Raw genomic sequence first — 26,939 nt, forward strand, 5'->3', positions numbered from 1 at the left:
GAAATATAGTATGTCTGAAATGAAAAGTTCATTGGATGGGCTTAACAAAAGATTAGATACTGTAGAAGAAATGATCAGTGAATCTAAAGACAAAGCAATAAAAATGATCTAAACTGAAACAGACATAGAAAGGCGGCAGAAAAAGGATCAAGAACTGTTGCAGATTAAAGGAGACATGAAAACTAACTCAATGTGTAATCTGTGATTGAATCCTGAAATGGTTAAAAACAAAACAGTATAAAGGATATTTTGAGGACAATTAGGAAATTTAAACATGTACAGTATATTATTAGATAGAATATACTATCTCAAAATATATATATAAGATATATACTCATACCCTATATTATTAGATATAGTACTTATTAATATTAAATTTCCTAAGTGTGATAACTGTGTTTTTTGGACATGTAGGAGAATGCTGCTGTGGGAAAGAGAGACTAACTAAGACATAAAAGATGGGGCTATTTTAAAATACTTTAAGACAAAACATTTGGGAATTACTAACAATGGTAACTTTAGCAGGATACCTATGTTTTCTTCTTTGTTATTATATAACCACAAGAAGGTTTTGTCTTGAGAGTATTATTTTTTTTAATACCTATCTGGGTACTTTGACAACATGATATGTTTTAATCAACCCAACGTCACATAATTAACTTTAAACAGAATAATTTTCAACTGTAATGGTCCATTAATAAAATGACATGAATGTGGACTAATTTCACCATGTTCTCAAAAAGATAATAAAAACAAAATCCTGCTGCACTTAAAGATAAATGAAAATCACAATACTAGAAAACTAAATTTGTGATAATTTATATTTTAAAGTATTACCTTAAAAATTAATCAAAGATCATTTTTTCATGCTTCTTGGTAAAGACATTAATTATCAGAAAAGTAAGCCTGTTATCACCTTGAAAAACAGAGATGATAGAATAACATTTAGAGCATTTTGAATGCCCGACTTTATATTCCTTAAGGAAAGGAACTATCTTGTTTACTTATACATATATCTCAAGCCTAGAAGAATCTCTCTCACATAAATACCCGTTTAATCAAACTAAATCACAGCTAACGTAATTGTCTACCCAGCTCTACCCAGCAAGATATATGCCACAAAAATGAAATTCCCTTATATCTGTTGCTTACTTCCCCCTAAAAAATACGCCAAAAATTTTACTTCAATCATTGTGGATAAAAATTTTCCTAAAATATTTTGCATTTTCCGAGCTTTGTCAAGTAAAAGGCACCAAATGTGATTTGACCTTTTCCAGTGACTTGGGGCCATCATGAACATGCTTCCCCAGACCCTAGCTGGTTTTTCTCCTTAATGTTAAGTGTCAAATGTCACTTCCTCTCTCTCCGTGCCTACTACTAGTAGACGAGTAGACGAGTAGACTACTAGCAGTCACACGAGCCTTGCTCTACTCCCGTATTCTTTTCTATAGCAGAGAAACAGAGAAGGAAACCTGATAAAAATTCCATTCCTTAAAAAAATTAAGTATATAAAAGTTCCAAAAACTATCAGGAGAAGTATGGTTTCACTGCTGAAGCTTTGTGACATTTATCATGGTGGCACAAAGGCATGTCTCCTTCTCTTATTTCAGGTTATGTTCTGAGAGCGCTGACCTTTAGACAAACGGCATATTACAACTGTACATATTTATTTAGGCTTAGAGATAAGCTGAATTTATTTGTTTCATTAGAAAATATTTTTGGTAGGGCTGGTAAAACCTGTGTTTGAATGCAAAGCCATACTTATTTGTTTCAAGTATAGCACAAAACAGAAGCCAGAATCCTTGGAACTTTAAAAATTAATTAAAGATTTTACGTTATGTTCCAGCAGCAGTATTTTAAGGTCAATCTTTGGTACATGGGAAAAAAATTTTTAAATATTGAGGGTAGCGAAAATTGTGGGTAGTAAAATAATTTAGTGGACCTGGGTGAACTTTTTTTTAAATAAAAAGAAATGTCATATAACAGAGTATTATAGATAGTATCAGTAAGTACTGTATCAAGAAACTTTACTATAGGCTGGGTGTCGTACATACACTGGGGCATGAGTAAAAACAAATTTCATATTGTGGGTTGCAGTCAAAAAAGTTTGAAACCCACTCATATAGTGAGTTCTTAATGTTCTGAAGGTTGTCTGCAATCAGAAAAGAGATTTGTGCTTTCCCATTCATTGTAACAATAATATTCTGCAACATACCAAGACAAAATCAAAGTCATTAGCTTATAGGTCTTTGAATGTGGCTGTTTCCAACGAAGTTTTAATATTGTATCTGACACATAATTAGTACTAAAGATTAAAACTAAAAATAATCGTTTTTCTCAGTGACATTAAGAAAACCCAAATAAACCTTTATGTGCAGCTATTTCCTCTGCTGGCTATTAGTTTGAAATAAACATGCTTTTTCAAAAAAAATCTTTTACTTTGTAATGAACTATACCAGTTAAAATAAACTACATTAGTTAAAATTGCCTAAATATTTAATTTTCAGAATTGCAATTTAAGATTAACAAAGGTAACCATAAAATATTCTCTAGTTACCTATGTATACTAAACTGCATATTAAAATGAAGGATCTGGGCCGGCCCCGTGGCTTAGCGGTTAAGTACGCGCGCTCCGCTGCTGGCGGCCCCGGTTCGGATCCCAGGCGTGCACCGACGCACCGCATCTCCGGCCATGCTGAGGCTGCGTCCCACATACAGCAACTGGAAGGATGTGCAGCTATGACATACAACTATCTGCTGGGGCTTTGGGGGGAAAAAATAAATAAATAAAATCTTTAAAAAAAAAAATGAAGGATCTAATCTAAGTTCCTATTCTTTGGATACTGATAGGATTTATATTCCAATCAAATCATAATTATATGATTTCTGATACTAATACCGCAGAAGTTCCATTTCAACCCACCTACCACTGTGAAAAAAGCTTGCTGGAAAAACTTTTTTTTTTTTTTTATAATTTTATTTATTTATTTTTTTTCCCCCAAAGCCCCAGTAGATAGTTGTATGTCATAGCTGCACATCCTTCTAGTTGCTGTATGTGGGACACGGCCTCAGCATGGCCAGAGAAGCAGTGCGTCGGTGCGCACCCAGGATCCGAACCCGGGCCGCCAGCAGCGGAGCGCGCGCACTTAACCGCTAAGCCACGGGGCCCGCCCGGAAAAACTTTTTGTGCAACAAAAGTATAACTCTCTGAATCTGCTATCAGCTTTCTAGGAATTTCCAAGTAATGACAGGGATTTACACTGCATTCGAAAAATAACCCCCGGAGCAATACAGCCAGAATTCTGATGCTCAGCTCCACCATGACAGGTCTCTGAATGTTCTCCTCCCTTTCCTGTCTATTCATTTTCAAGTTCTAGGCACTGCACTAAAGGCTCAGCACACAGAACTGCTTAAAACAGAGGCTCTACTCCCAAGAAGCTGAAGTGAGAAAAGATATACTCGAGGGTTTTTTAGGCCAGAATCAAGTGAGAGGGAAAGAAAATAATATTATAGAGCAAAAGAGAATTTACTTTAGTAAAGAAATAGGAAATGCACAGTACTGATGGGATTTGCTCTGTCCTTAGCAAAGAATCTTTCCCATCGCAAGCTTCTTCCAACACACGACAGAAAATGAGCACCTTTAACGAGCCATCACTTTATGGTACACTTAACATCACTTTATTAAAACATTTGAAATTATTGTAAAAATATTCCAAATAGGAAGCTCTCTCATGAACATCAGATATTAATACTAGTTTAATATGATCTGTAGATGGAATAAAATCTAAAAGATAAACAATTTACCTGATAAAGTCTTTAATGAAGTTTGGTTAAAGTAATTAACATTAACTAACATTAGTAACAGGTCTCTCAAGCTGAACAGTGAGTACTCAGATATTCATTTTACTATTATTTAAATTGTACATACATACATTATGAATACTTTTTCTTAGTATGCTATGTTTCAAAACACAAAAAGGTAAAAAGTCAGAACAAAAAAGAAAACACAGCGTAACACAGACACTGAGTGGTTTTGGAGCCCGGCCTCTTCTGCCCACCCCGGCTACACCCTAGGTGTTGGCAGTTCCAGCATTCTGAGACAACCGCAGCTTCACTTGACTGCCCAAACTCTACAAGACGTCCATGGATCCTCTGCAGAAAATGTAGTCTAACTCTGCTTCTGAATCTTTCCAAATGCCAACTGAAAAAATTCTCTGGAAAATAGATTTCTTTTCTTTCAGAATTGCCAACATAAAGCAACAGTTAACTCATCCATCAGCCTGGGCGCTACCTCCCCTTTCTCCCAACCCAGACGTCTAACACAAGAGAAAAAGCTGTTTTCTCTATAAGGAAAAGAAATGAAGTAAAGAAATTAATGGGGGACTTAGAGAACAGAGATAGTTCTTAACATCTGGCTATGATCTTCCTTTTTTGTGTGAAGAAATTAAGAAGTAGAATCTTTCTCAGGCGATCAAAGCAACGCAGAAGAGAATGCAGCAACAGCAGAGGATTCAGGTGCGAGTGTAAAAACCATTCATTCTACCTGCAGGACAAAAATTCCTGGAAATGTCATGGTCGGGAATAATCAATTGTGGAAACAGATCCAGAACTGTGGAGCACTCCTGCCAAGATTAAATCCCATTTTAACGCCATTCTTTCCTACATGTTATTTTAGGATTCCTACAAGCCGTGTGAGCAGAGCTGCTCCACAAAAGAGAGCCCTAAGCTCTAACGACATTTTCACTCTCATTCATAGGAAGAATTCAGGGATATAAGCCATCTTTTGCTTTCTCTTTAGATCCCTTCGTTGCTCCTTACCTAGACAGTCTTCATTTAGTGTATCTGTGTAACTTGAATATCTTGATTTTGAAGGAAAAGAATGTGTGGGGAAGAGATATGTAAATAAAGTTACTGGCATTACACTGCTTCATTAGGTTAGGGTAAAGTACATGAAATTTACTATTTTTCAGCTTTTTCCTTTCATTAAATATTACTTTCCTGGTAAAAGAAGAGAATTTTGCTTTGTTGTTTTAATATTGAATAAATTTGTGTATAAAAGAAACTAATTATTAAGAGGCAGATGTGTTTATCAATTAAAGGGTGGAAGAAAAGAACAAACGAATAAATTAACGAACTAGTAGTACAACGTTGTCTGAACCACATATGGATAGAAATGTTTCCACCCACCGAGTATCCTTGAACATGTTCCTTTAGTGGAATCTTGTAAATATGATTCTGAAGTAGATTAATAACAGATGCCATAAATTAGTTCTAGAAATATAGAAAAGTGTAGGAAAAATTAAATAATGATATTAAATGACTTCAAGATAATTTGCAGAATTTAATTTATACTCAAGGTCATATCTACTTGCTTAGCACTACTGAAATAAAAGTGCAATTCTGGGAATACCATGTAATGTATCAGCCTGGAGGCCTGAGAGAAGATAATGAAAGGTAAACCTAGAAAAAAAACTGGAGGACTATTTTGTAAGATGATAAAATTTCACACAAAAATTTTTTTTTATTATTTATTTATTATGATGATGATAAGGTCCCCCAAATAATCCAAAAAATGTTTATGGTAATTTTTTAAAATTCTCATAAAACATTTGGACCTAGAGAAAAATGTCCGTGGGATAAACAAATATCTAGCTTTAGAAATACTTCCAAGAACATTAAGTGAAATGAACATGAAGCCAATAGAAGGTTCCAATAATACTGTTTATTTCCTAATCCAGTTAAATTTAACTATAAACCCTTAGGGTTTTCTAAATTAGTTCATTCAGCAAATATTTATTAATCATCTACCAAGTGCCATACAATGTATTAGGCACTAGAACTACAGAATCTAAAACATTATCTTTTCCTTCACAGAGATTCACATGGGATTAAACAAGTAACACATAAAAGAAGAAGTGATCTATTATGCCTTGGAGAAAATTAGGAAAGGTTTCGGACAGGAGATGATAACTTCATTTTAGACCTAAAATAAAAAGGGATTTCCCAAACAGACAAGCAGAGGGAGGATATTCCAAATGAAGGACATGGTAGAAAACAAGACAGAGGGAGAAAGACTGTTCAGCGTACATGGAGACTTGTAAAGTCTTGAAGATTAAGGTGAGAAGACAGGCTAAGTACAGGGAGAGAGGCAGAAGTCAGGTAAAGCAGGGGTATGAACCCCAGCTTAGTTTTGTAAAAGTCACATTCCAACAGAAAATGAGTACCAACACATCATTTACAATCCAAATGCAACTCCATCCACGCCAACAAAAAACAAAGGTGGAGGGAATAACATCTACGTCCTTTCAGCCTCTTGATAACTGGCCTATATGGCTTTGCAGTGCACTTTTTCAAAAATAATCATTAGAGCATAAAATGGTAATAAAATTTGTCAGAAGTACATGCACTACACCATTTCTGTTTAGCAAGCTTCCCTAGAGTTCAGTTAAAATAAAGTAAATTGCCTATTCAAAGAAATTGTTAACCTAGCATTAAAACCATATGGTAGAAATATCTTGGACTGCAATGACAATGGACATATTTCTGATAACTAATCTTTATTTGGTTATAAACACAGAAATTTGTGTAGTTCTGAAAAGTTCTATTTTACGTGATTACATATTTTTACAATTTTTAAAAAAATGTCATATTTCCCACTGGGATGTCAATTCAAGTCTTCTGAGAACTCTCTGCCTCAAAATGCTACCAAGTCATTTTTCTAATTAAAAGATTTAAGATAGCCTTAATTTATTTACCAATGAGCCCTTTTTTAACTTCAAATACCCATCAAAAACTAACATTTTCAAACAGTTATATTTTGTCACAGTAAAGAACAGCATTGTACAAAGATTAACAAAATAACACTGTTTTGCTTTTCCTCTAAAGAGCAGTGTTTTTCAGAGGATACAGTTTTTGTCAGTGTGAGTAAAAGTGATTGTTTTGAGAATAAGCAGCTGGCATGTAATCAGTAGCTGTTCCTACTGGCCTTCTGGACATCCCACATATCCAAACACTGATTATGAGCCTGGGTTTTGCTGCATCTTTTCAGGGCAAGACAGATTAAAAGGCTCAAATGTGCTTCTTTCGACAAAAGATAAAAAATTAAAACAGTGCTCTCTCTATTTTAGAATGTTATGAACAATGCAATTTCCTACCCTCCAAAAATTGCTAATTGCATTTCTGCTGTCTTATTGGCTATCGCTGAGTCACAAACACCTAGGATAGTTTGTATATGGAAAATCTGCCATTTTCTTTATTGTAGCACACAACTTCCATGTCATCATTTACTTTTAAGGAAGAAATAAGAGAAGTCTAGTTCTCTTTAATTATAGTACAATTCACCTTCAAACAAAATCTTAACAATTACAAAAAGTAAACCCTGAAATACTCACCACCATTAATCATTTGAAATACCTTGATAAAATTTTATTTCTACTTCCTTTCTCTTCTGCTGTCTACAATGGAAAGAGTTCCTTTCTCCAAGGACAGCTTTGTAAAATAGAGCCAATTCTCATTTGTCTGAGATAATCTGGGTTTCACTTTGGATAGAAGGCATGGAAAAAAAAAAAATAACCTTGCAACTACTACCAGCTGCAGCACTCTGTATGGTGCTGAATTAAGCTTTTCTAATACTCAGGCCCAGGATGCTACATCAGGAATAAGGAAATTAGTTCTTTTTCTAACTATTTTCTTAAGCCAACGCATTCATACAAAATTGTGTACATATATGAATGAACCACTATTGATTATCTACAAAGAGCTATTTATTTGCAATCCAGAAAAGAAGTACTGTACAAACATTGTAAATGATTAGGTTCCATAACATACCTAATACAAAACCGTATATAATCATCAATTTGGAAGCCCAGAGAATACAGGCATAGATTTCTGATCTGAAGATTATAGCTAATAAAGCTAACAGTCTCTCTACCAGTGACCACTCTTAGAAGGGAAATTCTCTTTGGGAAGAGATTCCAGTTGTTTTTCCAATAACCATCATGAATTTATCCTTATCTATTCACACTACCTTGACTGGTGATCCATAATTCTTATTCGTATATATTTAAGAAACTTATATTTTATACATTACACATTGGCATGACTAAACTGTCCTTTATAAGAGAAATTAGAAATTTTGCACATCAACTGACACTGAGTTACTATATCACAGCGTGACTTATAAGCCAATAATTTAGCTTCTGAAAGGTCAGTGTGATGGTTAATTTTATGTGTCAACTTGACTAGACTAAGAGATGCCCAGAAAGCTGGTAAAACATTATCTTGGGATGTGTCTGTGAGGGGTTTCTGGAAGAAAGTGGCATTTGATTTAGTAGACTGAGTCAAGAAGATCCACCCTCAGCAATGTGGGCAGGCACCATCCAATTCATTGAGGACCCAAACAGAACAAAAGGCAAAGGGAGGGCGAATTCCCTCTCTCTCCCTGACATCTACCTCTTCCTGCCCTCAGACATCAGACCTCTTGGGTCTGGGGCCTTTGGACTCCAGGACTTACACCATCAGCTCCCCTGGTTCACAGGTCTGTGGACCTGGACTGAATTACAGACCTGGCTTTCCTGGGTCTCCAGCTTGCAGACAGCAGACTGTGGGACGTCTTGGCCTAATACAGTCAGCATCTTTGCCGTCTTTACTCTTCTATTTTAAAGCAATGCTAAAAAGTGTAAAACATCAATGGCTAATACCTACTGCCTACTTACTGCGTGCAAGGCACTGCTGGATAAGCATTTAACACTGATTATTTCATTTGAACCTCATAACGATCCTACGATCTAGGGAATATTATAGTTGCTATTTTATAGATAAAGAAATTGAGACACACAGAGGTAAAATAACTTGCCCAAGATCACACTGCTAATAAATGATAAAGATGAGATTCAAATGTATGTGGCCTGTTTCCAGACCTTGATTAAGATCAATGTGTCTCCTCTATAAACTGATGTCGCACAAATTTAATACAACTGAGACAAAGACAGAAATAGCCTTACATGGCTATAATGTACTCTGCTGTTTATTTGTGAGGGAAAAAAGAACGAAGTTAAAGAACATGTACAACAGACTAGAATCCTATCCACTAAGACTATGTCTACATGATAAGATATAATAATGGGAAATTTTTTAACATTTTCCTTTCTAAGATGAAAATCCTCAATTTAAACGGTTTTACATGTACATGTTTTCAAAGAATGCATTATACACATAAGCAAAAGGCTTACTACTAAGCCTTTTGATTTAACAAACGTTTATTGCTCTCCTACTATGCGCTATGATACAAGTTAGACATATAAATATAATTAAAACTTGACCTCTAAACACAGTAAACTCACATATATGTGAAATACATATAATAAAAAAAAATAATAATGTGATAAAGAGCAATAAAGGAGGTATTTACAAACTGGAAGGGCGGCACACCGAGCTAGAATGACTGCTCTGCCAGAGAGAGGTAAGAGGAAAAGTACGGCTTCCAGAGGAGTGAACATCCTCAGCTGGCACTTATATGATGAAACAGTCAGAAATACAGGTGGTAGAGGTCATCTTGGACAGAGATCTTAAACAGAGAAAATAGTACGTAAAGGCACAAAGGTGTAGTCAGCATGGCATAGCAAGTTGCGAAACTTGAAGTAGTGGTGTGGCTGCAGCATGAAGTTCAAGGCAGTGGAAAGAGATGACCTGGCGTAACAGCTAAATCATGAAACTCCATTAGAAGTACTGAGACTCACGATGACGATCCACTAACAGGACAGGAGGACTAACAAGCCTACCTATTCACTTCTGAGCTGTGTTTTCACCATCAAAAATAAATACTCAATCACACTATTTCCCTAAAATTTGCAGTGAACCACCTCCCATCCCCAGCTAAAAAAGAAAGTTATTTAAAAAAAAAAGAACATATTCTAGTTTCCAGTTACCAAAGACTGGACTGAGCCAAAAATTACACAGCATAATAGTGCAATAAACCTCGGAATCAGCAGACTTGGTTTACTTTTAATTTCTTAGTGGCAAGAAGTTAATGAAATATTACAATAATATTTCATTTTTGTTGAAACAATCTGCAATTATTATAGTTTAGTTCTAGATCAACTATTACAATGGTTTAAATTTAAACTACTATAAAAGATATAACAAATAACTTTGAAGAGCAAGAAATCTACTATACTTGACTTCAAGCTCTAATTTATTCCCCATCTAAAGGCAATTGAGAGTTTACATTTGGAACTAATACGCAATAGTAGCAATACCCACCATTTGCAAAGTGCTCTACATTTTCAAAGTCCTTTACAGTTATTATCTTATTCCTTTAATAAGTTTATTATGGAGGTGTCATGTCTTTCATGAAATGAAAGGAGCACAGACAAAATTCAGTCCTTTCCTACTGAACAGATAATCATCTAAGATCAAGCAATGGCAAGTACATGAAATAATATCCCGTGTCTATTCTCTAAGATACATGCAAGATACTCCACAACACTCAGGTCTGAGGTAATCCAGTAAAAGTAACATCCAGGCTTATTTTTATGCAAGCCTCAATGTGGCTCTTCTGCCAAGGTCAACCCAAAAACAGATTTGTAAAGACAGTATTAAAGTATCAAAAAACCATACCTTTAGAGCAGCACTGATGATCATGAGGGAGGTCCTATGGCAAAGTTTGTTTTACTACCTGAAATGCCAGCTTAACCTACTCCAGAGAGACAAACTTTAACAGGTGACAGAGTCAGCTTATTATAAAAGAGAAATCCAAGCGTCAACACGGATATGGATATAGGTGTAGTATTGACACCGGAAGGGTGAAAGCATAAAACTAAAGGTTAACGGTTCCATTCCTAGGTTAGATCAAGCAAGATTCCACTATTAAACCACAGTTCCAGATGCCCAACAACCATCTGAAAATTCTTAGAACCAACAGTAATTATTTATATCCTAGTCAATTTGCTTCTTTAGAGTAAATTTTGTAGCAATGAGTAAGACTTCAGTAAACCTGCTCCTGTCTTTCTTGCCTTCACTATCTCCTCATTTGCCTTTTGTCCTCACTCCTTTCTTTTTTAATCTGAACGAATTGTGTAAACTTTATTAAATCCTTTCTGAAACAAGGGAGAATTTTAAGTTAGATAACTAAACAAACAGTAACAAAAAAAATGAAGAAAGCAAACATTACCTTTATATCAAAATTACAATCAAGTCTTCTAATTAACACGATGAAAGTGGCAGATGAATTGTCCTTCAGTGGTGGAGGCACTATGGGTTCACAGCCATTCTCTGGTTTTGAGTTAATCAAAAAACCCTGAAAAAGAATTGGCAATAAGTTTATTCTCTGTTAAACTCAAAAAATCAATTCAACTTACTTCTACAAACATCTTTTGAATTTGTTTCATGTGTTTTGCATTGGGCTAGATGAATTATCTGGCAGCCACAACAATTCCTACCCTCCAACTGCTCACAATCCCAGAACCTCTAGAGTAGTATTTCGTTTCATAAGCATTTAGTTTTTTAAAGTAACTTCCATTTTTACTATGAAAATTAAAAAAAAAAAATCGTGCATAAGCCCATCACCCCAAGACAACCACTGTTAGCATGATGGTATATTTTCTAACAATGATCGACATTTCCAAACCAAGCAAATACTTTTTTTTAAATTAACTTATAAATTTCTTTCATGTTATTAACAATGAAAATGCATAGCATTTCTAGGAATTTATTCTATAGAAATACTAGCCTGAATATATAAAGGTACATGCATATAGATGTTCCCTGCTACATTGATTTTAATAGCAAAAACTGGAAATCATGCACATCAATAAGGCAGCCATTTAAAAAAATCATAGTATATTCATACAACAGAAAAATAACGGAGCCATTAAAAAGAATGAAGTAAATCTATAAATACTAAATTGGAAAGATGTCCACAACATAACTATTAATTTAAAAAGAAAATAGCCAAGTTATGTTCCCAGAAATACAGGATGGTTTTACATCAGAAAACGTATTAATATAAAATGTTATACTAATAGATTAACACAGAAAAACCAAATGACTCTCTCAACAGATGTAAAACACTGAATAAGCACATAAAAAGATGTTCCAATTCATTAAATTCATTTATAAGAAGAAATGAGCAATTAAAGCTATGACACAGTGCCTTAACAATAGTCCTGTACGGTGTGTGAACTGCTCACACCAACTATCTATTCCACAGGATTTGGCAATTTCTCCTGCGTTAAGTTGCATTGCTGGGCTTGTGATAGGGAATGCTTTTGCACGTGTTTCAGGAATAAAATACATCACACTTTCATTTACTCATAGAATAGCTCCCCTTCTTGATTCCATAAAGCACTTGGTTTTCACTTGCAGGAAAACAGAACTGTGGTTATCCTTACAATAATAAATATTTCACTCATGTTATATTTACATCCTGCTGCCTTTTTGCACACAAATTAACTTTTTGCTTTAATGCCAGATCACATGAAGTAGTCCCCCCTTATTTGTGGTTTCACTTTCCACGGTTTCACTTTCCACAGTTTCGGTTACCTGTGGTCAGAAAATATTGAACGGAAAATTCCAGAAATCAACAATTTATAAGTTTTAGATTGTGCACCACTCTGAGGAGCATGATGAAATCTCATGCAGTCCTGCTCCACCTCATTCAGGATGTAAATCATTCCTTTGTCCAGTGTATTTATGCTGTATGCGCCATCCATTACCCACTCAGTAGCCAGCTCATTATCAGATCAACTGTCATGGTATTGCAGTGCTTGTGTTCAAGTAATCCTTATTTTACTTAATAATGGCCCCAAAGTGCAAGAATAGTGATGGTGGCAACTCAGATATGCCAAAGAGAAGCCAATAAAGCGCTTCCTTTAAGTAAAAAGGTAAAAGTTCTTGACTTACTAAGAAAAGAAAAAAATCGTATGTTGAGGTTGCTAAGATCTACAGTAACTTTTATTAAGTATATTGTTATAATTTTTCTATTTTTAGTTATTATTGTTAATCTCTTACTGTGCCTAATTTATAAATTAAACTTTATCACAGGAATGTATAAACAGGAAAAAACAGTATATATAGGGTTTACTATCTGCAGTTTCAGGCTTCCAGTGGGGGGTCTTGGAACGTATCCCCAACGGATAAGGAGGGACTACTGCAGTGCAGTTCAAGACACTTATAACAGCAATTAAACTCAATCCATATAATACCAACAAGGCATATAACTCAACTGAAGTGAAGACAATATGAACGGCTGTGGCCAAATTTCCCATGTCCAGGTGATGACAGCTCCATCATGACTGCCACCTGGCGGACAGCAATTGAAAGATATCCCAATTTCTAAAGAGATGTTAAAATATGGGGTAATAAAATGCACCTTAGAATCAATAAATTTATGCTATGTACCGACACAAAAAAGGGTCTACAAGTGGAACTGCGAAAGGGTATTTGCCTTTTAATCATTTCCGTATTGTTGAATCCGTTATGAGAAGCCTGTATTATTTTTAAACTCAAGAAAATTTACAAAAATCAAATACACATAAGCTAAAAGTCCAAAAAAACAATCTATTTGCATTAATGGAAAACTGACTGAAGCCTTTAAAAAAAAAACAGGTCTTAAAACACCATATGATTTCTCTCATGTGTGGAAGATAAACTAACACATGGACAAAGAGAACAGATTAGAGGTTACCGGGGGGAGGGGGTCAGGGGTGGGCACAAGGGGTGAAGGGGCACATTTATATGGTGAGTGACAAATAATAATGTACAACTGAAATTTCACAGTTATAAACTATTATGACCTCAATAAAATTTTAAAAACCAGGTCTTAAATTATTAAATATTATCTTTCCTGTGGATTCTAAAACGAATAACTTGCTAAATAGCTTACAAATTCCTATCCTTCCCTCAGATGTGAGTCACTTAACACTAAGTGCAAATTTACTTTATTTCACCCACAGCATCTACAAGGTAGTATAAGAGGCTCTGTCAATTAATTTGACAGAACTCTCTGGTCCTTTAATAAGAGCGGCCAAGAAACAAATACTTCAAATGATGGAGATGTCAACAGAATCTTTCTGTCATAATTTTTACATTCAAACATAGACCAAAAAGAGTTTCACTGATCAGACTTTATCAGCTAACGTTTTCCTAATGTGAGACAGATGAATTTATTTATATCAACACTTTCTGGAATGTTAAAAATATCCACTGCCCTTTTCTCTAATTCTTTAGTAGATCATTCTTCCAAAATCTACCAGTAACTTTCACATACAGGGCACATGTCATTTCTTTTTCACAAAGAGCTGGAGATTACTCTCCTCTTATGCAGCCAAAGGTCCCTTAATCATTACTCATATCATATTACTTTACATTTCTTTAACACTATGCTCTAAATACACCGGTCTCATTTCACGAGGGCTCTGTTCAAGTACTAGGATGGATGAGCAAGACTGAGTCCCTACCCAAGTAATCAATACCTGGAAAGAACTGAGAGATCCAATAAGATAGGAGAAAACCACGTCTAAACAACATGCAGTACAACTGCACAGAACAGAGCAAATCATTCTAACTATGGGATTCAGTAACAGGAAAAAGTGGCATTTGCCTTGGTTCTTAAACTTGACTATATTTCAGTTTGGCCAAAACCTGAACATACTACTGTAAGTGATCTGACCAGTATAACACAGATAGGAACTACCACTCCTTAACTTGTTCTAGACATTATACATCTATTGATGCACTGTAAAACTGAAAACACATCACAGTGGTTTCAACAAATTTTTGACATATATTACTACTAAGGTATATTTCTCCTCTTTTCAGTACCTATCTTTTAAGACTCAAGGGCAAAACACTAGTATATTAACCATTCCCAGTTCCATGCCACCTGTGAATTCGATAGCCATACCTTCCATGTCTTCCTGAACATCACTGAAGAAAGCACTGAATAAGACAAGGAATTTGAGGGTTATATACTAAAAGTTAAGCCCTTAACTGGATTAAAAGAAGGTTTTTAAAAACTCCTCATGCATGCTGTGGCGGCGTCCCATATAAAGTGGAGGAAGATGGGCACGGATGTTAGCCCAGGGCCAGTCTTCCTCAGCAAAAAAAGAGGAGGATTGGCAGATGTTAGCACAGGGCTGATCTTCCTCACACACACACACACACAAAGCTCCTCACAAATTAGATACTACATTTGTAGCGTTATTCAGAGCAGTAACTGAATATCTGTCATCTCAAAGTTACATCTCATATACTCTGCTAGAATTCTCCCCAATAACCATTTTGGTTATATATTTTATCAGTGAGTTAGATTTTAGATTTTAACAAAGTCTGATTAAAAGATGTCAAAAAATACAATAAGCCCATTAATAACTAAAAACATTAAAAGAATACTTAAAATTTAGACCAACTACATACTTTTTAAAACATATTATTTCTGAAAAAGTTCAAAAAGCATTAGAACCAAAATTTGGCTCATGTTAAAATTCTAAGAACATCAAAGCTTTAATAAAAAAAGGTCACAAACTACTATACTTGTTTATTAATTGTACTGAGATTAAAAACAAACAACAGGGGCCGGCCCGGTGGCGCAAGCGGTTAAGTGCGCGCGCTCCGCTGCGGCGGCCCGGGGTTCGCTGGTTCGGATCCCGGGCGCGCACCGACGCACTGCTTGGTAGGCCATGCTGTGGCGGCGTCCCATATAAAGTGGAGGAAGATGGGCACAGATGTTAGCCCAGGGCCGTCTTCCTCAGCAAAAAAAAAAAGAGGAGGATTGGCGGATGTTAGCTCAGGGCTGATCTCCTCACAAAAAAAAAAAAAAAAAAAAAAAAAAAAAAAACAAACAACAAGGGCCGGCCCCGTGGCTTAGTGGTTAAGTGAGCGCGCTCCACTGCTGGCGACCCGGGTTCGGATCCCGGGCTCGCACCGACGCACTGCTTCTCCGGCCATGCTGAGGCCGCGTCCCACATACAGCAACTAGAAGGATGTACAGCTATGACACACAACTATCTACTGGGGCTTTGGGGGGAAAAATAAATAAATAAAATCTTTAAAAAAATAAATAAAAAATAAAAAAATAAAACAACAAAAAAAGGAAAAAACAGCATAATGATTTATACAATGTCGATATGCAGCTCTGAAATCACCCATCTTAATTTCCTCAAATGGGAATTTTTGAGTGATTTGTTTTTAAAGGATTTGATAATTAGCACTTATTGATTACCTACTGGATGCTAAGCTGAATTTCCACTTCCCAGCCATGACGGAATAATAGGGGCTACTTTTACCCTCTTGCTTCAAATAACTAGGAAACCAAACAAAAGATATTAAACGTGAGCTTTCAAACAACGGACGATAGATAGCGCCGGACAGTGATTCCAGAGAACAGGGAAACAAATGAGATGAGCCCCACAAACACCTCAGCTCCCCGCATGCAGAGATTCCAGGCCTCAGAACAGGGCACAGGAACCCAACAGAGTCTGGTGGTCTCAATGAGCTGAGGAGACAGAGTTAAGGGTTTGAGGAGGCGACGGCAGCTAGATTTTTGTGGGGCCAAGTCGTGGGGAGGAGGGAGCCACAAAGAGAGAGGGCTCCAGATATATGTAGAGGCGTCCACTCAAGTCCTTGGGTGAGCAGTAATCTGCGTATGTGTGTGAGGGAACTACGAACACTGCGAAAAAACCATCAGGAGGGAGTAAACGGAACAAGCCCTGGAGTTACACAGCACTGGGAATAGTTCATGTTCCTACCAGCCAGAAGGGAAAGACTTCCTAATACAGAGCATCACAGAGAGTCCTCAGACTATTGCCTCAGAAGAGAGGCAAATGAGCCCTAAACATTTGAAGCAAATGAAAATAGAAACACAACTTACCAAAATTTGTGGGACACAGCTAAAATAATACTTACAGGGAAATACACAGCACTAAATACCTAGATCAGAAAAAAGGAAAGGTCTCACATCAATGTCCTCCACAAGCATCTAAAGAAACTAGAAAAAATAAGAGCAAATTAAACCCAAAATACGAGAAAGAAGGAAATAATAAATAATAGCCCCTTTCCTCACACTCGTCCTCTGGATACGTACTGTTATAGATGAGTAGACAACCTAAAGAAATTGAATAACTTGCCCAGTGATAAAACCAGATTTTGAAGCCCAGCAACTCTGACCCAAAAGCCCATGTTCTTCCCATTTTAGCACACTACTCATCTTCGCAAAGACAAGGATTAAACCAGGACTAAATTCCAGGTTTCCCTATTCTCAGCCCAGCACTCTAATAATTTTGGCATTGCGGTAATATAATCACCATTGCAACGGCAAAAGTGCTTATTAAAATTATTAGCATTCTAGTTTGCCCTTTTCTCTTCTTTTTCTAACACCTTCCTATTTTCTCGTATCATCCCAGCATCTTTCATCAAATTATGCAAAAGTCTGCAATGTGCTTTACAGACAACTCGTGTTCCAAGTTATTTGCTGCTATTGAAGTTAACTATCACAATTAAACTTAAGTCCTAGAATACACAGATAGCTTTATACTCACAAATCACACAGGCATTATCATCCCTGTTTTAAAGAAGAAACCAAAGCTTCAAAGTACGGAATATACCTAAGAACACTCAGCTGATAACTGACAGTGCTGTGAGCCAAGCCCAGGGCTGACTCAAATCATGTTTCTTTTCTCCAAAACACAGTGTCTTTCAAATTAAACACAAACACAAAAAGAAAATGATTTTGGTGAGATTGGCGAGACTAAAGATTATTCTTTAATGCTATTATTTTCATTATTGTTATGAAGATGATAACTGCGCTTAACAAATACACTTGGCAAAGAAAAATAGCTCAAACTCCTTAAATAGTGAATGACAAAGTGTTCAGAAGGGAACTAATACCACCAAACCAAAGACAGTTCTATATTTACAGAACCAGGCAGTAAAATTTTTACCTTATTCCAACACTTTTATTCCAACTAACAGATAGTAATATAATTATTTATTTTAAGAAAAGATTCCTTGCCTTACAAGGATTCATTTTCAGATTCCATTACAAAGCAAATTCTCTTAGCATCTTCTGTATCATTACATATGTCAAATATTACAGGTAAAATATGTTCAATTTGGGAGAGGAAAGGCTGGGGAATAGTGGTGAGGCCAAAAACGTATACTGATGGAGAAGTAATAAACAATCACCACAGCTACGGTTCAAGCTACGCTCCCCTTGATGCCAAGGAACTGTTAACAGTTTTGCAACTCTGATCTGTATGATGTACTCAATACGAAAACTACTCCTAAATGCCACATAAAATAAGATGAGCTAGTCATCCAAGTGTGAAGGCAAGCACAAGAGGTTGGTTTATCTCCAACCTACCTCTCATTGTCAGAGAACAAAATAAACCCTGAAGTTGGAATTTTTATCCTCAACTTTTCTCCACAGAGCCTTTGAGGCCAAGCAGAAAACAGATGGCATAAATCACCCTAAAAACAGCAAAGGCCAGGCTACCAGGTTCTTAAATATGGCTTTTCATGCTCACTAAAGAACACTAATAAACACATAAGATAGCAAACTGGTCGATATATTTATGGACATCTTGGCCATTCCCTACTTCATAATTTATTCCCAACAGGTCAATCTGAAGCATTAATTGCAGTTTTCTTTATTTTACTGATGCACTCACTCATTGAACAAATATTTACTGAAGCCCAACTATAACCCAGACACTACCAGAGATAAAGATTCTGCCTTCAAGAAATTTACATTCTATGCCAGACACTGTACTACACAGAAATAAGTAAGATCAAATACTTGTTGCTCATGACATTCCCCTTCCTGGTTTTACATTTATCAACATTTCAATTTATAAATACTAAATATAGCTCATATCTACTTATATTGGTAAAATTGTTCAGACAGAACAGAGAGAAAATACTCCCACAAAATTGCAATCATTCTGGATACGCACACTTCTCCAATATTTGATAGAGTTGGTAGTCACTCAATTTTTATAAAGTATATCACACAAAGAAGTCTCAGGTTAGAAATCCTCTTAATATTGAAACAGTATCTCTACAAAAGAGGAGAATATGGAAGAATATCCTTATCATCAAAGAGATTATTTTCAAGGACTGGGAGAATCAATTCATTTGACACAACTGCTAGGTTAAACCAAGAACGGTAGTTATTAGGTTGATGCGAAATTTACGCTAAAGGAGAAGTGAGACAAGAAAATCAGAAGTTTGTAGCACTTGAGTCACAACCCACTCCCCAGACCCCATTAACTCAGCAACACGGAAGCTCCGCTCTGGATTGTAGTGGCAGAGACAACAGGGCTCCTTCTCCCCTCAGCTCCCAGTTAAGAAATATGGTATCTCAGCAGGAAGGGAAGGTCACCACCATTTCTCATCCTCTCCAGCTCCAAATCGCAAAGGCTCAACTTCTGGTGAATGTGGCAAAGTACACGAGGCCAAGAACGCTGGGCCCTGATCACCCTCACCCTTGCTCACCTGCAGGGCAGAGGATCCACGCTGGGAGAGACAAATAGAGAAGACCAGGGACAACCACCCCCAACCAGCACACTGTGCATAAAGCAGGGTGTCACTGAAAAATGAACACATATTTTTATGCTAGGCAATCACCCACCAGATACAGAGATATTAATAATGGAAGAACAAGCACAGCAAATAGTAAGTGCACAGGCAGTTTCCTAGATTAGAAAGAAAACCAGTGAGGCTCACACATTTTGAATGGAGCCAATTCCAGAGCAATGGATCAGAAAGTTTGCCCACTGGGAGAGGCAGTCCATAAGAACAAAGACCTCCAAAGCTCTTCCTAAAGAAACTGACTTATTTGAAACAGAGTGTGGGAAAGTTCAAGAAGATATACGACTGGCCAATAAGCACATGAAAAGATGCTGAACATCACTAATCATTAGGGAAATGCAAATTCAAACCACGATGAGCTACCATGTCACCCACCAGAAAGGCTATAATAAAAAAAAAAAGACAGATAAAAAATAAGTTTTGACAAGAACATGGAGAAACTAGAACCCCCATACACAGCTGGTGGAAACTGAAAATGGTGCAGCCACTTTGGAAAGCAGTCTGGCAGTTCCTTAAAAGGTTAAACATAGAGTTACCATATGACCCAACAATTCCATTCTTAGATATGTTTTATACTAAAGAAAAATGAAAACATATGTCCACATAAAAACACATACACAGATATTCATAGCAGCATTATCCATAATAGCCAACCCAAATGTCTATTAACTGATAAAGAGGTAAACACAATGTGGTATACCTATACAATGGAATGTTATCAGCCATCAGAAGAGACAAAGTACTGATATAACCTACAATACAGATGAACCTTGAAGACATGCTAAGCAAAAGAAATTAGAAACAAAAGGCCACATATTATATGATTCTATTTATAAATGAAATGTCAAGAACAGGAAACTCTATAGAGACAGAAAGTAAATTAATGACTGTCTAGGGCTGGGGCTGGAGGGGTTGGGGAGAAATGGGGCATGACTGCTAATGGGTATGGGGTTTCTTTTTGGGGTGATGGAAATGTACTAAAATTGATTGTGGTAATAGTTGCATAACTCTAAATACACTAAAAGCCATTGAAATGTACACTTTAAATGGGCAAATTGTATGGTATATGAATTATATCTCAGTATAGTTGTTATTTTAAAAAGATAAGGGGGCTGGCCCTGTGGTGTAGTGATTAAGTTCGTGCACTCCGCTTTGGCAGCCCAGGTTCACGGGTTCGGACCCCAAGCACAAACCTACACCACTCATCAGCCATGCTGTGGCAGCGACCAACATACAAAACAGAGGAAGACTGATACAGATGTTAGCTCAGAGCAAATCCTCCTCAAGCAAAAAAAAAAAGGAAGATTGGCAACATACGTTAGCTTAGGGTGAATCTTCCTCAGAGGAAAAAAAAAAAGATAAGGACGTGAGGCTGCTCAATGAACTAGACAGTTTCTAGCATGTCTTAGGCTGTATCTTAAATATTCCTAGTTTTACTATTAGTATTGTTGGTTAAATTCTTACCCAAAAAAGTAATATCTGTTGAAAATATACATCACCTAATACAAGGTCATCTAGAAACACGAGGCTGCAGTCCACTGTCACCAGTAATGTACTATTTCTGAAGACAGCAAGAAGAGATGTTTTTATCTTATGGAGATGCTTTCTTGTTTTTGTGTGTTTTTCTTTTGTGTTGGTTTTAGAATACTGGCTGTCCCATCTATATATAATTTATCTTGTTAAACATTTATTTTTGTTGTTAGTGCCACTGACTGGATTCTGACTCGTAGCGACCCTGTTCAGCAGAGCTGAACCCTGCCCAGTTTTGCACCACCCTCTCGCCTCCCAGTGCTGTATCAGACAATGCTCTGCTGCTGTTCATCGGGTTTTCATGGCCAATTTTTCTGGAAGTGGGTGGCCAGGTCCTTCTTCCTAGTCTGTCTAGTCTGGAAGCTCCACTGAAACCTGTCCACTATGAGTGACCCTGCTAGTATTTGAAATACCAGTGGCATAGCTTTCAGCATCACAGCAACAACAAGCAGCCACCACAGTATGACAACCAACAGATGGGTGGTGTGGTTCCCTGACCAGGACACAAACCCAGCCGAGGTGGTGAGAGCGCCAGATCTTAACCACCAGACCACCAGGGCTGGCTAAAACATCTACTAAAACTTTCTTTATATCATCAAAATACGATTAACTTGATTGCAAATAGAATTTCACATTTATATATAAATTAACAAATATCTTCTCCCAAAGTTAACTATTCGAAACTAATCTGCAGACCTAAATAGTTTGCTAGTGACCTTGTCATTAAAAAGAAAAAAAAAAAAAAAGGCAATACATCATGGTGTTCAGGGTAAAGCTAGGAAATAAGATCAATAATTCCTTTTTCACTCAAATTGATGTTGAAAGATTTAAATAAAGAGAAATCATAATATCTGGTTGACAATCCTTTGGTTTTTCTATTATTGAATTTAATTCTTAAAAAATAACACGATTAAAATTTAAAGATTGTAGCCTTGAGTTTTACTTAACACAGAAGTAGTTGTCTTTCAGGATTTTGTTTTTACCACATTCAAGCTCTCTGAAGAAAAGGCCATCGGGTATGTGATTCTCATTCAGCACAGAGATAATACCTCACTGGATAGCTATATCTTGACATTTCAGAAAACAAAATGATTGTGCCCTCTGGTGGACAATGCCTTTTAGTTAATATGTAACACACCACACCACCATCATTACTACATCATTATCATTCTTCAGAAACAAATCCAATCAAACATTGTCATTTCAATCTAAACCCTGAACCAACAGAGTGGAAAACTGGCTCAAAAGACTGAGGTATACTTGTAGGATTTGCTACATCCAACAAGATAGTTTCTCTAAAAATAAGAGGAATTCTAAGTGGTTTGAGTTTACAATAGAAATACACGTCCTCTAAGATTGCCTTCTAAATTGCCACATAATCAATATGGTTTCCCATATCCTTGCCAGCTATTGATATTGTTAGGCTATTTTCACTAATCTATTGAGCGTGCAATGGCATCTAGCTATAATGTACACAAGGAGACATTTTTAAGGGTGTTCACTGCAACACAGTAACAGCAAAAAAACTATCTTACATATCTACCAACAAAATAATGAAAAAATAAATTGTGGCATATTCATAAAACGGAGTATTATGCAACAGTTAAAATGAATGAACACTATATAACAACATAGATAAATTTCAAATATAGTGTTGGATGAAAAACCCAAGTTTAAAAAGAGACCAAACAAAATTTAAAAGGAGGCACAACAATGTTTATAAATGCATATAGGAGGTAAAAAATGTTTTATAACATAAATGGGAAAGATACACATAAATTTCAGGATAATGATTATCTATGAAGAGGGAGAAAAAGGAATGGAATTTGGAAGAATAAAAAGAATATTCCTGGGGCTGGCCTGGTGGTGTAGTGGGTAAGTTCGGCGTGCTCCGCTTTGGTAGCCCAAGTTTGCGGCTTCAGATCCCAGGTGTGGACCTACACCACTCATCAAGCCATGCTGTGGCAGGCAACCCACATATAAAATAGAGGAAGACTGGCACAGATGTTAGCTCAGGGTCAATATTCCTTACCAAAAAAAAAAGAATATTCCAATAGTATTGGTAACATTTTATTTCATCTTTAAAAAAATGGCAAAATATTAACATCTAAGTAGTAGGTATATGAGATATTCTATTATTCCCTTACTCTATTCTATGTTTAAAATATTTCATAATCTTCAAAGTGAAAGCAATCTAAATGTCCAGTGACAGAGGTGATTGGCTACATTATGGTATAACTTAAGTATTGTAATAAATTGTAGAATTTCTAGTGATGATATGAATGCATATATTTTTATAGGAAAAGATCTCCATAATATTGGATATGCCAATGATATTGCCAAATTTTAAGAAGTGCAAAATAGATGCATTATAATGCAATATAAATGCATTAAATGAAGGCTTAAATGTGTCTATAAAAACTCATAGTTGTACCCAAATGTCTACCACTAAAATCCCTTGGTTACAGAATTATGTATGATTTTCATATTCTTTATACATGTCCTGTATCATCTTAATTTTTATGGTGATCATATATTACTCTTATAATCAGAAAAATATTTTTTTCATAAGCAGAAGAATAAAAAATTACTCTTTTACCATATCAAATTGAGAAAGTCAGCAAGAAAATCTAATGAAAACTACCAAGTGATCAAACAACCAAGATGCCCAGTAACGAAACAGGGAAGTGGGAGGAGTGTATGGATTTATGAGATCAGACACCTAAGCCTCCTTTGACTTCTAAGGCGGTAGAGACTAAACAGAACTATGTGGGGGGGATCCAAGCATGGTGGAAGAGACAAGGGCCCAAACTATGGAAGAAAGGAAAAGAACCAAGGCTGGATTTTGGGAATTCCACGTCAGATGGGTGGGATATCTGCAGACCTGCCCACGCACACTTTCAGGCCCTCCCCCTACTCTCTCTTCCTACCTCCACACTTCTTCGCTCAGTGATGAATTGTCATGATGAATTAATTCTTATTTTCTACATCTAATGAAATGCTATATTCCCAGATTCAGTTAATAAATGAATGAGCAATCATTACCTTTGAAATTAACAGGAAAAGGTTTATTTCAAAAGCTCAAAATCCACTGAGAAGCATTCTTTTTACACCATCTAACTTTGCGCATTTGAAAATGTCTTTAGACTTTAGAATTCCTATTTTATGTATAGCCAGGTGGTTTTCCTCCCTATTTTGATGGTGTTGTTTCCTTATTTATCCTTTAAAAAGGGAACTCTGACCTCTGTTTTAGTCTACCAATTGAAGGTGATATTTCGACAGTGAACAGTTCCTAAGAGAGAGGAAGTCAAGCACGTTCAGCCTTAACGCAGACTTCTCCACAAAAGTGTTGGGAGTCCGGAGAGGGAGAACACAGTAGCCGGTGCTGAGCATCTTCTCTACAAACAAAGCACAGCAGGTATCACAAACAAGGCATCCAAACAACCACGAGTCCCTGCAATATTTGCACTTCCCTTCACTAGGAAAAAAATCTCTCTTCTAATCTCAAGCCTTTGCATTAAATACAATCATTTCTTATAAAAGAATTCTAAAATTAACTAGTAAATTAATTTTCAATGAATAAGTCTAGTTTGTGGAAAATTAACTAGTAATGATGTAGGGTACTAATTTAAGAATAATGCTAAGGAGAAATAAATCACGTATCATATAAGGAAAACCCTTTACTTGTACCTTTGTTCTGTATATTAAGAGTGATTCAGTCAAGGACGAATCTGCATCCCCTGACCTTCATCCTCAACGTCTTCCTCTCACCAACATGAAGAACATACGTTGAGCACCAAACTACAAAAACACTGTACACAATGATCACAGTAAATCTAGCCCAAAAGGTGTTTTGCTGAAAACAAGATTTGCCATTGACAGGTATACTAAGGAAATATGATGCTAGGACTACTGATCAAGCCTTCCTTCTCAGAGACAAAGCTTGTTTTGAATTTTTTAGTAAACATCATTATCTCCTATACCTATCAAGCCACGTCTTAAAAGTATAGCAACAAGAAACCTAGAAAAGCTTGATCTTCCTGAGACTGGCCTTTAATGTGTAACTAAATTATTCCAGCTATATTGATAATAAATAGAGAGTCTACGAGGAGACCTTGCTAGCATTACAAATCTCCATGTAAAATCTTGACTATTCAATAACGATGCTTTAATAGTTGGTTATTCATTTCAAAAACGTAAGAAATAGGGGCTTATCTTACAATACTATACAATAAAATAATTCTGGGAAAATAAAGACCTCCTAAGCATGGAGTAGGGGGCATGGGAAAAATTTACAAATCTTTTGGAGGACAATATTTCAAGACTTCAGGGTAAGGAAAGATTTACTTAAGACAGAGAAAATATAAAATATCAAAAAAGGGGGCTACATTAAAATTTAAACAGGCATAATTTTGAAAGGCAACTTACAATTAAAAAGCAAGCACAAAGAACATAAGGATTAGTGTCTAGATTCCTGCAAATCAATATTTTAAAAACCAACAAACCAATAGAAAAATGGGCAAAAAAGAAGACAATTCAAACTAGAAGAAACCTGCTTGACTAATAATCCTATAAAAAGATGCTTGATCTCACTAATAATCCAGGAAATACCAATTAAAACCAGTAAGATAGGTAGGCGCGACCCTTCCGGCGCAGGGAGGGAGCCGCGGGATGTAGCCAAAGGCCGTGGCCTCAGCAGAGGCCGCCCGCCCGGCCTGTCTACCATCACAGGGAGATCTCTGCCCCCTGGGGCTGAGAGACCCCAACCTTTCCCTAAGCTGAGGCTGCAGGGTTTTGAGACTGAAGAAGAGTAGGCATGCCCAGTGCCCCAGGAAGAGGAGGAGGAGGTACAGGTACTGACACTCCCTCTGCAAGCCCACCATGCCATGGAGAAGACGGAGGAGTTCGCGTATAAGGTCTGGGAGGTGTGTTGGAGGGTCATCTCGCATGATGTGCTTCCTGACTGGCTGAAGGACAGTGACTACCTGCTACATGGCCATAGAGCCCCCATGCCCTCCTTCAGGCCTGCTTCAAGAGCATCTTCCGCATCCACAGCGAAACTGGCAACATTTGGACCCATCTGCTTGGTTTCGTCCTGTTTGTCTTTTGGGAATCTTGACCATGCTCAGATCAAATATGTACTTCATGGCTCCTCTACAGGAGAAGGTGGTTTTGGGGATGTTCTTTTTGCGTGCAGTGCTCTGCCTCAGCTTCTCCTGACTCTTTCACACCATCTATTGTCATTCAGAGAAAGTCTCTCGGACTTTTTCCAAACTGGATTATTCAGGGATTGCTCTACTGATCATGGGGAGCTTCGTCCCCTGGCTCTGTTACTGCTTCTACTGCTGCCCACAGCCACGGCACATCTACCTCTCCATCGTCTGTGTCCTGGATATTTCTGCCACCACCGTGGCACCGTGGGACGGGTTTGCCACTCCTAAGCACTGGCAGACAAGAGCAGGAGTGTTCCTGAGACTTGGCTTGAGCAGTGTTGTGCCCACCATGCACTTTACTCTCGCTGAGGGCTTTGTCAAGGCCACCACGGTGGGTCGGATGGGCTGGTTCTTCCTCATGGCTGTGATGTACATCACCAGAGCTGGCCTTTATGCTGCTCGAATTCCTGAGCGCTTTTTTCCTGGAAAATTTGACATATGCTTCCAGTCTCATCAGGTTTTCCATGTCCTGGTGGTGGCAGCAGCCCCTGTCCACTTCTACGGGGTCGCCAACCTTCAGGAATTCCGTTATGGCCTAGAGGGCGGCTGCACTGACAACTCCCTTCTCTGAGCCCTTCCACCTGCAGAGTGGAGGAGGAACTTCCCAAG

At 37.0% G+C, this 26,939-nt stretch overlaps 1 protein-coding gene and 1 pseudogene across 3 annotated transcripts in view; one reads left to right on the plus strand and one right to left on the minus strand.

Annotated features, from left to right (window-relative positions):
* RNF13 (ring finger protein 13) overlaps window positions 1-26,939 on the minus strand; it is a 147,163-nt gene that overhangs the window by 72,284 nt on the left and 47,940 nt on the right. For 2 of the 3 annotated variants that reach the window (XM_058551073.1, XM_058551079.1), the window contains exon 4: window positions 11,171-11,296. In XM_058551073.1, the coding sequence (XP_058407056.1) occupies window positions 11,171-11,296 (126 nt within the window). Of the gene's footprint in view, window positions 1-11,170; window positions 11,297-26,939 lie in introns of those variants that run through there. The other variant, XM_058551088.1, reaches the window with a different exon arrangement.
* On the plus strand, window positions 12,822-26,901 carry LOC131411301 (adiponectin receptor protein 1-like; annotated as a pseudogene).

The sequence above is a fragment of the Diceros bicornis genome, chromosome 2, assembly GCF_020826845.1.
Source record: "Diceros bicornis minor isolate mBicDic1 chromosome 2, mDicBic1.mat.cur, whole genome shotgun sequence".
Taxonomy (NCBI): Eukaryota; Metazoa; Chordata; class Mammalia; order Perissodactyla; family Rhinocerotidae; genus Diceros; species Diceros bicornis.